This window comes from Delphinus delphis, chromosome 6 (assembly GCF_949987515.2).
Source record: "Delphinus delphis chromosome 6, mDelDel1.2, whole genome shotgun sequence".
Lineage (NCBI taxonomy): Eukaryota > Metazoa > Chordata > Mammalia > Artiodactyla > Delphinidae > Delphinus > Delphinus delphis.
Window position 1 is genome coordinate 2,303,269 of NC_082688.1, and position 12,516 is coordinate 2,315,784.

At 58.7% G+C, this 12,516-nt stretch overlaps 1 protein-coding gene across 2 annotated transcripts in view; it reads right to left on the bottom strand.

Annotated features, from left to right (window-relative positions):
- Window positions 1-832: 832 nt before the first annotated feature.
- SARDH (sarcosine dehydrogenase) overlaps window positions 833-12,516 on the bottom strand; it is a 63,515-nt gene continuing 51,831 nt past the window's right edge. For both annotated transcript variants that reach the window (XM_060013836.1, XM_060013834.1), the window contains 4 exons: window positions 7,519-7,681; window positions 6,779-6,947; window positions 4,455-4,590; window positions 833-2,049 (listed from right to left, as the gene is read on the bottom strand). In XM_060013836.1, coding sequence (XP_059869819.1) covers window positions 1,924-2,049; window positions 4,455-4,590; window positions 6,779-6,947; window positions 7,519-7,681 — 594 coding nt within the window. In that variant the 3' untranslated portion in view covers window positions 833-1,923. The remainder of the gene's footprint in view (window positions 2,050-4,454; window positions 4,591-6,778; window positions 6,948-7,518; window positions 7,682-12,516) is intronic.

Genomic DNA, 12,516 nt, shown 5'->3' on the forward strand with positions numbered 1-12,516 from the left:
CTCCTGTGTCCAGCCAAGCTCAGTACTCAGAGCCACGGTGAGGGCCACAGTGCTCATTCTGTCCAGAAAAGCCTTCCAAAATAGACGCAACAGGGTGTGTCCGGAATGGGATTAGGAAGGACGGGCTGAGGTCACTGGCTCCGAGGGGAGGGTGATGTGTTCTAGCCCTAAGCGACCGGGCAGCCTGCTGAGGGCCAGGCCTAGACCTTCCGGAGCTGCGGGATCAAGCAGGTGAGCTGGGGGGTGGCCCGTGACAGCCTCTCTCATGTCGGCGACCCAGTGCCCTTTGCAGAGGGGCCAGAGCTATTTCTCCCCAGCAGAGGAACAAACACAAACAGGGAGGGCGAGAGCGAATGTTTGTTTCTGGGTTCAACCCCTGGGGAAGGAGTCGGGCTGGAACCTGGGCCTGACCTCCTTCGTCCAAGGCCTCCCCCAAGGATGGCTGTGGAATGAACACGTGCACAGGCCCCGAACAGAGGTCCATGGCCAAACCACAGGGCCCGGGGAAGCAGCCCAGGCCATCTGGGAAGCCAGCTACCCTCCTCTCCTCCGCTGGTCCTACGGGGTCCACTCGGGGTTCCCCAGGCCCGTCTGTGACCAGGGTGGTGGGGGGGCTGCAGGCGTTCCTTTGCCTGAGGCTTGGGAAAGACAGAGGTCCCCGCCCCCCAGCTTGCGGTCTGGCGAGGGGGCCAGATTCTCTCTACAAAGGTCACCCGAAAGCCAAACGTCTTCCCATGGCCTTGGCTTTATTAGCCTGACCTGTTCCGGCCCCGTCTGCCGTGGGGCTGAGTGGTGTGTGTGCCTCTGAAGGCAGCCTGGGCCCTCCGGGGACTGCCTGCACCTCTGGTACCGCGTGGCTTCCCGCCTGTGTCTGCGGGAGCCGTGTCTCTCCTGTCCCCAGCACCTGCCACGCCTGCTCCCCACGGGGCCGGGCTCGCTGGGGCACAGCTGCGTGGTGCCGCTTTGTGGCAGCTGCCTGGGCCCTGGGCTGGCCGCCATCCCGGCAGGGAGGCAGGGCTCCTCCAGAGGCACGGAGGACAGGTCTGGAAGCCCCACAAAGGGAGCAGGGACTCACCCCCTTTCAAGGGCCTGTGCGAGGCCCATCCCCAGGGGGCCGGAAGAGTGGGAGACCAGGACCAGAGCTCAGTCCTAATCAAAGAGTAAGGACAGGAGGCACCCACCCGGGCAGGAGGAGTCTGCCAGGTTCTCACCCAGCAGCATGCCTTCCTCTCCAGACCTAGAGAGGGAGGGGCTCTCGGGGAAACCAAGCCAGGAGAGGGAGCTTCTGCACAGGGGAGGGCGGGTGCTGACCTGAGACCCCTCCCACCCCTGCTGCTGGCACCGCTTTCAGGGCTGGGAACTCTCAGGAGGCTCAAGGCAGGAAGCGCTTGCTGTCTGATCCACCCCCCACCCTTCCTGGGATCTGGGAACCAGACCATTCTGCTAACCTTGACCTCAGGGACCGGGCCAGTCTGGCACGCACGCTCTCTGCCTTTCCTACTGCGCCTGAGGCAGACAGTACTAATCAATCCCCAGTTCCAGACACACCTTACACCTCTGCGAGGCTGCTCTGGGCAGCCTTCCAGTCAAGGCTAGGAACCCAGGGTAAAGCTCCCCGCCTCCCTGCTTTGACACGGGCCTTATCGAGTGCTTCCTAAGCGCTTCTCAGAAGCTCTCAAGGGCTACAGGCATGGTCCCTGAGCCTAAGGGGCTATGGGTGGCTTTTTTAGGGTGTGGGTGGACTCGAGACCACCCTTTGGTCAGTGACCACAGCACGGGCCTTCTGGGTCCTCTTTCCAGCCTCTCAGTTTGCATCTGTTTGGGGGGGGATGGTTCGCAGGCCTCGACTGAGGGCAGGGGGAGCCCAAGTTCTGGCCAGGGTCCTCCGGCCTCCGGATCGGCTGAGGCCCCGCTCCCTGCCCCTCAGTAGATCCCTTTCATCCTCTTGTTGTCGGGATCGAAGGGAGACTTGAGGTGAGCCTGGGCCGGGTAGGTCACCCCCATCCTCTCCAGGGCATACTCTCCACTCTTCACAAAGTCCAGCGAGACCTAGTAGCAGAAGAGGAGGGATCTTGGTCACTCGTTACCCAGTGGGTGCTGGGCTCACGCTACCTGCCTCTTGGGACGGGGCCGGCTGTCTCGGCCTCACGCCCCTCCTGCGGGCAAACCCGTCGCTGTGCTGAGGGTCCTCCCTGAGCCGAGGAACTGCCCTGAGCAGGTAGATTCCGTGTCCCCGTGCCCCCGGGGTCCAGCAGAGCCGAGGTCTGGCAGTCAGTGAGATCTCTCCCGCGGGGCAGCACCCCTCCGCCCTGGAACTGCAGGTTCCTGGGAACCGGAGCACGGCCTGGACACGCAGGGCAGTGGCGGGCAGAGGCAGAGTGGGCTGGCCCGGCGCAGGATCCTGTTCTCCTGGTGCAGAGAATACACCCAGGGCCGGGCCTCACGGAGGGGCTCTGCTCGGGCTGTTAAATGACCTCTCTCAGCAGCTCAGGGTTGGATGGAAAAAATACCCCAAAGAGATGAGGCTTTTTATGTGACTGCAGTGTTGAAATGAAGCGGCTTCTAGACCAGGCTTCTGAGCCGTGGTGGGCACTGGCCGGGCTCAAAGCTCCACGCTGCCCCCACTGGGCCCAGAGGCAGGTGGCAGAGACCACTGGTGCCTTCAGACGTCTGAAGGACGGGCTTGCCCAGAGCTGGGGCGTAGTCCTTGCTAATAAACACCCCGGAGGCCACCAATTCTGCCCCCAGGTCCAGAGCCTTTCCTTTCAAGGGCAGTTTTCCTATTTTACAAAGGAGTCTTGGTTATCCCGCTGCTGTGCTGGTAAATGTTTAACAACCAGCTCTCAAGGGAGGGGAAGGGGTTGGGGGATGGGGGAGGCCTGATTGTGGCGTTTGCCCATTTCCATGGTATAAACACACTGGACATCCCTGATGGCGGGGTTGGGAAGAGGTGGACACAGTCGGCTCTTACAAGCCAGCCTGAGCCGGCCCTGGCCCTGCACTGGTCAAACCCGGGTATCCTGGGCCACCTGTCTGGGTAGGGATAAGCGTTCCTTCCTCGGTCACATTAATTAGAAACCCAACCTGACCAAGCAGAAAGAGCAAGAATTATTGTTCTTTGAAAGAAGAGGTGACTAGGTCTGCACCCACCCCTACCCTTGCATGGGGCAAATGGACACGGGGCTTCAGCTGGGACCCAGGGCTCCATATCTGGGGTGTCAGAGGGTCCTTTGTCACCGCAAAACGCCATCACTAGCCATGGCAACCCCATGGCAATACGTGGAGCTCATTAAGGCTCCACTTAGAGCAGAGCTCTGTAGACAGCCCTGTGAGGCAGGTGGGAATAATCTGTCCCCATTTTACAGATGAGGAAACCGAGGCTCAGAGAGACGCCCTTGTCCAAGGTCGCCAGGCCAGTCCAGGGCAGAGCGCCAAAGCTACTGAGGCCGAGCCTGTGTCCTGAGCCTCCCAGCCCACTGTGGATGCAGCCTCCTCAGACAGCACCGCAGCCTGGCCCCTTCCCCCTTGGGCCTGCCATCGGGCCTGGCCCGCCCCTGAACCTCTGCCAGGGCTGGTCTGACTCACTCCTCCTGCCCCCTCCACGCTGCTGCTTCCAGGTGCCTCCCCCAACCTGGAGCCTCAGTGGGAGGAGGTGGAGGGCCGCAGCCCAGAGACTTTCGCGGCAGGGGAGGCCGGAAGGCCCAGCTGGGTGGGCATCCCTGCCCCGACGTCAGAGCCTCTTGGGGCCCCTTTCTCCGCCGTCAGGGGGCTGGTGCACGACTCCAGGGAAGCAAGCAGGCAAAGATGGCACCGATGATAATGAGCTCCCCCCACTCGCGTCACACCACCCAGCCAGCCCGGCACGAGCTTCACACCCCTCCCAGGGCTCAGACCCCCGGAGGCCCTCTAAGGGCCCTCGCTCTGCCCTCACTCCCCTGCCAGTGTGGACGGCGGCATCCATGCTCGGTGGGGGATTATCTGGGTTTACAAATGATTGTTTGGGCAAAATGTTTAGATTTTCTCCACCCGGAACAAGCTGCCCCTCTGTCTCATTGCCAAGTTTCCCAAATGTGCCTGCGCGCGCGCGTGTCTGTGTGCACGTGTGTCAGTACGTGTGCGCACATGCGGGTATACGCGCGTGTACATGGACGTGTGTGCACACAACCGTCTGCACGCACACGGGGTCTCAAGCTCTAGGGAGCAGCGGGCGTTAGCCTGGCCCAGAGCCTCTTCCTGACCAGGAGAAGCTTGGAGCTTCCAAAATCAGATTCTTTTGGAGAGAAAACATGGAAAGAGCTCTGACTCTGCCCAGGGACACAGCCCCATCAGTCAGTCACCTCGCTGTGCTCTGGTCCTCGCACGCCTGGCACACTCGAGGCGGTGGGCAGGGGTGCTGGTGCGGAGCCTGAGAGGACCTCGGGCTCCCGGTGGCAGTGCTGGGGAGCTGGACTCACCGGCCCGCCGCTGGGGTCCCGGATGTAGCCGTAGGCCAGGGTCTTGTCGATGGTGAACCCGAAGTCGGCTCTCCGGACGTGGCCCACCACCTGGCCGTTTCTCCAGATGGCCTCCAGGCCGAACATGGGCACTTTCCTGGAAGAAGCAATAGACGGCTGGGACCCCAGATCCCCCGGAGGGGAAACTCCTGCGCTTTGCCTGGTCGAGGAGAGAGGAGCCGCGCCCGCCAGACCACGGGCTCCACGCTGCGGGGCTGGTCTGCTATGAGCCCCCGTGCCCGGCGCCTGGGCCCCGGGGATGCCACGGCACAGGCTCCGAGCAAATAAATGAATGAACAGAAAACACCAAAACCAGGATCTGACTTCCGTGTCTCTAGGGACAGGCCCCACAGGTTTGGAAGAGGCCCACCTTGAGGATTTGACTTCTGATCAGTTTAAAACTGTCGTACGGCTTGTTTTACTCTGACGGGTCTCCTCTGTCTACAGCGTGCTGCATCGTCTATTAAAAGTGATTTTCTGTATTACACGTAAGGTACAATGCTCGCTGTAAACGTTTTGAAAATTCAAAATAGAAAACAAAGATTAAGCTACAGTCACAGAAACGCCAACACCGGATCGTCTGGTGCAGATCTTGGCAGACGTGCCCCTCCTGTGCGTCGCGCCGGCGAGGGCTGTGCTGGGCCCTGGGGAGGCAGCGAGCACCACGTGGCCCCGTGGGGCCCCGGGGCGGGTGTGAGGACCACGCCCGGAGGCGAGTGGGGCACAGCTGGGCCCAGTTACGGTAACTGGAACTGGGTGAACCCTACACTGAGGAAAAGAGCCTGCACGGGGTCCGGGGTGCCGCCCAGTTCAGAGACCAGGAGGGAAAGGTCTGGGCCCCACGGGTCCAGTGGATGAGGGTGGGACGGAAGGAGGCTATGTAAGCACCTTCTTGTCTCCTTTGGTCTCACCCAGTCCTACTGGGGCGCCACGTCCCTGGGAGGGAACAGCCTCAGAGAGGCCACCTGCCTCGCCCAGGGCCCCAGAGCAAATGCCGCGGGAGTTCTCTGTGACTCCCCAGCCGGCGCCCAGGCCGGGTCTCTCCTCAGGCCTGGGACCGGCCAGGCCACAGCACTGGGTGGGTTCTGCAGCCCGGCAGGGAACCCCCGAGCAGGGAGAGCCAGGCTGTGGCCGGTGCGGTCTGAAGTTGTGGGCGCTTCCTGGAGGGCCAGGCGGCAGAAGGCCTAGGCGGACCCCTGCTCTACCTGCACCCCAAACCAGAGCTGAGCTGCTCCCCCGGAGACGGACAAGGAATCAAGCGGAGAGGCGGCCTGATGGGAGCCCAGGGAGAAGCCGTAGGACGGTGACGGCCCCCAGCTCTGCGCTCTCTCCGCCCCCCTCCCCTGGGCACTCTCAACACTTGCTTTGAAGGTTCCAAATCTGGGAGAAGTGGCACCCTTGACGGCTGGCTGTCAGCTCCAAATCGACGAAGCCCAGAGACGCCCGCCGCCCTGGAGACGGTTGCTACTCAGACTCCGTGTCACACCATCTATGTCTTCCAGTGCCGGCACCCCGGACCCAGGGACAATGTGGGCTCAGCTCCGAGCACGTAAGGGCGACACGCTCAAAAGCTGCCCCGGGGGAGGTGGGGGAGAAGGGATCAGGCCCCACCACAGGGCTCTCCTTCCCCCTCTGCCCCGTGCCCGGGCGAGAGCCACCCTGTCCCTTGGCCCCCATGGTCTCCACCTGTAAGTGGGGCTGGGAGCCCCAGCCCGGCCCTTCCCTCCACGGTCCCCCCTCCCGGGCTGTGGGGGGGCTCTAATGAGGACACACCGTGACGGGCAGCCAGCTCGAGGCCCTTGGTCTGGCGCCTCCCACAGAGCTGGCTGGGGTTGGCAAGGCCTTTCACTTTTAAAATCTGTGTTTGAGGGAATTCCCTGGTGGTCCAGTGGTAAGGACTCTGCACGTTCACTGCCGAGGGTGTGGGTTCAATCCCTGGTTGGGGAACTAAGACACTGCCAGCGCATGGCATGGCCAAAGTAAAATAAAATCAAATCTGCGTCTGATGAGCGCGACCCTCTTTACTCCCTGCTGACCAGCACTGGCCCCGGGCCTGGTTTGCACCCTGCCCGGCCCTGGCGGGATCTGAGTTTGCAGCGCTGCCTTCGGAGTCAGGCCCGGCATGGACCCAGCCTTCTCACCTGTAACGGGGCTGCGGTGGGAGTTCTGGGAGAGGGTGCCTGGCCTGTGGGGAGCGTCACACCAGGCGGCTCGAGAGGAGGAACCCCGAGGCCTGCTTGTCTGCGGCAGTCACTTCTGGCAGCCCTGGCCCCAGGGGTACTCACTCGTCCACGGTGAAGCCCACCAGGCGCCGGCAGAGGCCCTTGGCCCGCTGCTTCTCCAGGGCCTCGCGCCCCAGGAAGGGGATGGCGGACTTGAGTTTGCAGGCGAAGGCCAAACCCGCCTCCAGGGGGCTGTCATCGGGCCGCAGGTCGGCGTGCCAGTGCCGGTAGCCTGGGTGGGAGACGACGGGGTCAGCGCCAGCAGAGGCAGACACAGCCCTTCGCGAGACGCACGTGGGCCCCTGCCCCAGCCCACATGCCCACCCTAGAAACTCCGTGACCTGGGCCTCCCGGGGCGGGGGGCATCCTCGATCGTAGTAGGTCCCCTGGACGAGCCCCCATCAGCACTGCGGCACCTGTGCCGTCAGGCTGGGGGCCCTGGGGAGGGGGCTGTGAAGGGGCAGCACTGAGGGCCCCTTCCCGTTCCGATGTCCTCCAGCTCTCTCCGGGAAACTTGGCACTACGTCCAAATCCAGCTCTGGCCCCCACCCGCCCCTACCTGGGAGAGCACCCCTCCCCTCAAGAGTGCTGGTGTCAAGAGATGCCAGCACCACCCCCGGGCCTGCATGGAGGACCCGGTTCGTGGACAGCAAAGGGGGTTTGGGGAGATAGCAAAGGTTGGGGGAAGGGGGAGCACAGTGGGGCTGGAAGGATCATGGGGCCAGAGGTGGGGGTAACAGCCTCTCTGCCTCCAGTGAACGTGGCTCAGGCAGCCCACCGTGGTGTCCAAACCCTGCACACACCTTTCTCGATGCTCAGGGAGTCGATGGCCCGGTACCCGGCATTGACGAGGCCGTGCTTGGCCCCTGCTGCCATCACAGCCTGGTACACGGGCAGGCAGGACGACCTCGGGATGTGCAGCTCCCAGCCCAGCTCCCCAACGAAGGACAGCCTCATGGCCCGGACCTGGGGGACAAGTCACAGCTTAGACGTGGGCCAGGGTCAGACGACTGAGGTCAAGGTCCAGCCACCACTTACTGGTGGACACTTCCTACCGTCACCATTATTAGCCGGCCCTGGGCCCAGGCCACGGCCTCTGGCCCCAAGAAATAGGGGGTCCTGAGGAGAGTCCTCAGGGGCACTCTGGAAATGTTTTTTGTTGTTGTTTAATAAGTTTATTGATTGATCGATTGATTTTTGGCTGCCTTGGGTCTTCATTGCTGCACGCGGGCTTTCTCTTGTTGCGGCGAGTGGAGGCTACTCTTCGTTGCGGTGCACGGGCTTCTCATTGCGGTGGCTTCTCTTGTTGGGGAGCACAGGCTCTAGGCGTGCGGGCTTCAGTAGTTGTGGCACGCGGGCTCAGTAGTTGTAGCTTGCAGGCTCTAGAGCACAGTCTCAGTAGCTAAGGCCCATGGGCTTAGTTGTTCCGTGGCATGTGGGATCTGCCCGGACCAGGGCTCGAACCCATGTTCCCTGCATTGGCAGGCGGATTCTTAACCACTGTGCCACCAGGGAAGTCCCTGGAAATCTTTAAAAGGAAGGGGTGTCGTCATTGGGGGTGGGAGAAAGTGGACATGTGGTTCCCGGGCCACAGCTCTTCTCCTAAGTGACTGTAGGGATGCCCTTGGGCCTCTGTAACCAATGACTACAAACCCGGGGACTTAAAACCACAGAAGTGTGCTCTCTCCCAGTTCTGAGGCCCGAAGCCCAAAAGCAAGGTGTGGGCAGGGCCACGCTCCCTCTGGAGGCCCCAGGCGCTCCTGGCTGCGTCATCCCGACCTCTGGCTCACTCTCCTCTGTGTCTGTGTCTCCTCGTCTCCAGCAGGACACTTGCCGTTGGGATGGGCTCCACCCTGAGCCAGGATGGTCTCACCCTGAGATCCTCTGCCTTAATCACAACTGCAGAGACCCTATTTCCAAGGCCCCAGCCCCAGGTACGGGGTGGGGACGTGGACGTCTCTTTTGGGGGCCACCGTTCAATCGTCGCAGTGACTCGGGCAAGCCTCTTGGCCTCCCTTTGACCTCGATTTCCTTGTCCATAAGCGGGGTCAGGGGCCTGGCTCTGTCTGTCTTAGGAAGCCTGACTTTTCCTGCACGGCTGGTTTGGGGGCTCGTCACTTACACATCCGGCACCTGGCGGCCGCCTCCAGCCTTCGGGCAAATACTTGAACCCTCAGCGTCCCCATGCGCAAGGCCCAAGCGTGGGACTGTCCAGCTCACAAAAGGGACAGGGAGGGTGCAGCAAGTCACAGAGCTCATGGAGACGGAGGACCTGATCCCATTACTGCTCTGAGCCCCAAGGGCTGCCCAGTGCAGCTCCTGCCAGGATAATACCTGAGCAGAAGGAGAGCGGGGGCCACTCTGCCGACCACGGAACCAGCGCCTTATAACTCTGACACTTCAATCACACCGCCACCGAGGGGCTGGATTCGGGAAGCTTTTGAAACAGCACAAATTTGCCGAGTTGCCATTTGTCCGGGCCTCTCAAAAAACTCAAAATTGACACAGAAAATGTACTGTTGACATTTCGCTGCTCCCCTGCCTTGTCAACGGGCTTCTAATTTTAGACAGCCCACGGAGGAGCTCAGGGCTCAAAGCCAATCTCATTTTGAACAGGAAAAAATCATTTTTAAAGCTCACCCATTCACGGCCTCAGGAGCGCCGGTCTTATCGGACATACAGCCCCCCAGTTAAGTCAGGCTCTTGAATGAATTTACGGGTGGGATAGAGCTGCCCCCAGCCCCTTCCCCAGCTCCCAGGAGCCCGGCGAGGCCAGGAAGCTGGCTGGTCTCCATCATACCCCAGCACACAGACGGGCTGAATTAATACTTCCTGAGTGAAGGGGGAAAACAGGCACAGATGGACAGAGCTCTGCTTTCTGGCAAAGTGAGGGGAAGGGTTTGGGGATTCCTAGGTGACTTTCTAAGTTGCCGGCATCATTGGTTCTTGAGACATCTTGTGTTTTTTTCTCCACCGAAACAGTGGAGTTGGGGGAGGTCTCATTTCTTCTGAGAGAGGACACGTACTGAAGGGAAGGGCCGAAAATAAGGACGTCTGGAACATGAGCTCAGGGTCAGCCAGACCCACGGGCTGCCTCTCCCAGCCTCAGTGCCCCCATCTGATAAATGGGGTGAGCATCAAGTTCATGGGAAGCTGGTGCCTGGTACACAGTCATCTGACGGTCAACGTGGGCTTGGATGGACTTTAGAAAGCAATCCCCAAACTGAGGCAAACTCCCCTTCAAAACAGCCCCACACTGCCTGGGAACCGTGGGCAGTGGACAGGGCCACAGAATTGTGGAAGGCCATCAGGAAGGGCCTTAAAGCAGGTTTTGTTTAAACCTTTTCAGACCCCAAAGACTCCCCCGATACTGTCAGAACCGACAAACCTAGTCAGCAAGGTTGCAGGATATAAAATCAACATGCAAAACTGGCTGCCTTTCTATACCCTAACAATGGACAATCTAAACAGGGAATTAGAAAACTATCTGTTTACAAACACATCCAAAAAAATAAAATCCCTAGGAAGAAACCTAACGACGGTGGTGAAAGACTTGCATGCTGAGAACTATAAAACATTGCCTAAAGAAATGAAAGTTCTTTCATTACACAAATAAATGGAAAGACATCTCGTGTCCTCAAGATATCAACGCTACCCAAACGACCTACAGATTTAATACAATCTCTATCAAAATCCCAGTGGCATTTTTTTGCAGAAATAGAAAAATTCACCCTAACAGTCATATGGGTGACTTCAAATAGCCAACAATCTTGGAAAAGAACAAGGCTGAAGGACTCACTTCCTGCTTTCAGAAGTTATTACAAAGCTACCACATCAAAACAGCATGGTACAGCATAAAATCAGACAAACAAATCAACGGAACAGAAAAGACAGCCCAGAAATAAACCCTCATGTAAATGCCCAGTGACCCTTAACAAGGGATCCAAGACTGTTCCATGGGGAAAGGACAGTCTCTTCACCAAACAGTGATGGAAAAACTGAACCTTATCTTACACCATATATAAACATTAACTCAAACTGGATTAAAGACCTAAATGTGAGGCCTCCGACTGTAAAAGCCCTAGAAGAAAACACAGAGGAAAACTTCGTGACACTGGACTTGGTGGTGATTTCTCGAATATGATACCAAAAGCACAGGCAACAAAAAGCAAAAATAATTAAATGGGACTCCAGCAAATGTAAACATTTCTGTGCATCAAAGGACACAACCAACAGTGAGAAGGCAACCTACAGAATGGGAGAAAACATTTACAAATCATGTATCCGATAAAGGGTTACTATCCGGACTATATAAAGAGCTCCTACAACTCAACAAAAACAACCTGATTAAGAAACGAATTAAGAACGTGAATAGACATTTCACAAAGATGATATACGAATGGCCAACAAGCATATGAAAAGATGGGCAATGTCACTAAACATTAGGGAAATGTAAATGAAAACCACTTTGAAGTATGATTTCAGACCCATTAGCATGGTTCCTATTTAAAAGAAAACACAGAAAATAATCAGTGCTGGCGAGAATGTGGAATTGGAACCCTTGGGCACAGTTGGGGGGAATGTAAAATAGTGTAACTGTTAGGAAAAACAGTATGGTGATTCCTCAAAAAATTAAAAATAGAACTACCATATGTCCAGCAATCCCACTTCTGGGTACATATGCAAAAGAACTGAGGGGTAGAGAAGGAGCCGGTCTGGTCATGTGCGTCCCGGGCAACAAGCATCCTGTTATCATCAAACAAACTTAGCTCTGCAAATAAACGCTGGAACAGGACCTCGTGTGAGGCCCTGCTGGGAGCAATGCCCTTTTCTGCTTGGCCCAGCTGGGGTGACCACTCAGGAATCAACAGGGCTTGGCCAGTGCCCATCTTTGCAGTGGCCAGTGTGCTTCTGGCCGGCTGGCCCACAGAGGAAGGAATTGCTTCTAAAGCCAGCAAGAGCCACCTGCCAGCTGGGCCCCCTGGGAGGCTCAGACTCCTGGGCTGTGGAACGGAGACGCTAGAGGACGCCTGAGTGAGAAGAGATCCTGCTGGGGTGGGGAGGCAGACCCGCCAAGCCCCAAACACCTGGGTGAACGTCATTACTTCTATGCAGTGCTTCTTCATTCCAAATTGGCTCAAGGACCCTCTCCTTTTGGAAGGTTCTGGGTTTCAGACCCCTCCACCAGGACATGTGGGGCCCTGTAGAAAGTTCTGTGGGATGCTACGGGTCCCCAAGGGTGAGAGGATTCTCCGCTCTGCCCATCACATGTTTCATTCAGGCCACTAGGGTGGCAATGAGATGGTCAGCAGGGCGTGGTGTGGGGGAGTTCTCCCCTCCTGAGGCCGAGAGTGTCCCCATCAGCCTGGGCTGCAGCAGGCTTAGGGCTTATCCGCCCCGTAAGGACAAGGCTGGAATCTGGAACACGAGTCACGAGATGCCTCTGAGCCCCAACCCGGGGCTCTGCACACAGTGCGTGGTCAGTAATGTCTGTGGTCCCACACGGGGTCACCTGCCCAGACACAGATGGCCAGCCCAGCAAGACGAAGCTCCTAGCTACCCAGTCCACAAACACCTGTGCTCAAACATCCCGTGGGGCCCTGGCACGCCCGCCCCCAAGCTCTGGACCCTCCACAGTACTCAGGATGCTGCCTGGTCCTCCCGGCACTCACACCTGACGCAGGGCAGGTGAGGGCCAGCCACCCAGCCGTGCAGGCACCAGAGTGGCTGAGAGCGTGGGCTTGGGTGCCACATAGCTACTAGGTTTAAGTATGAGTCACAACCGTTGCATCCCTGGCGAC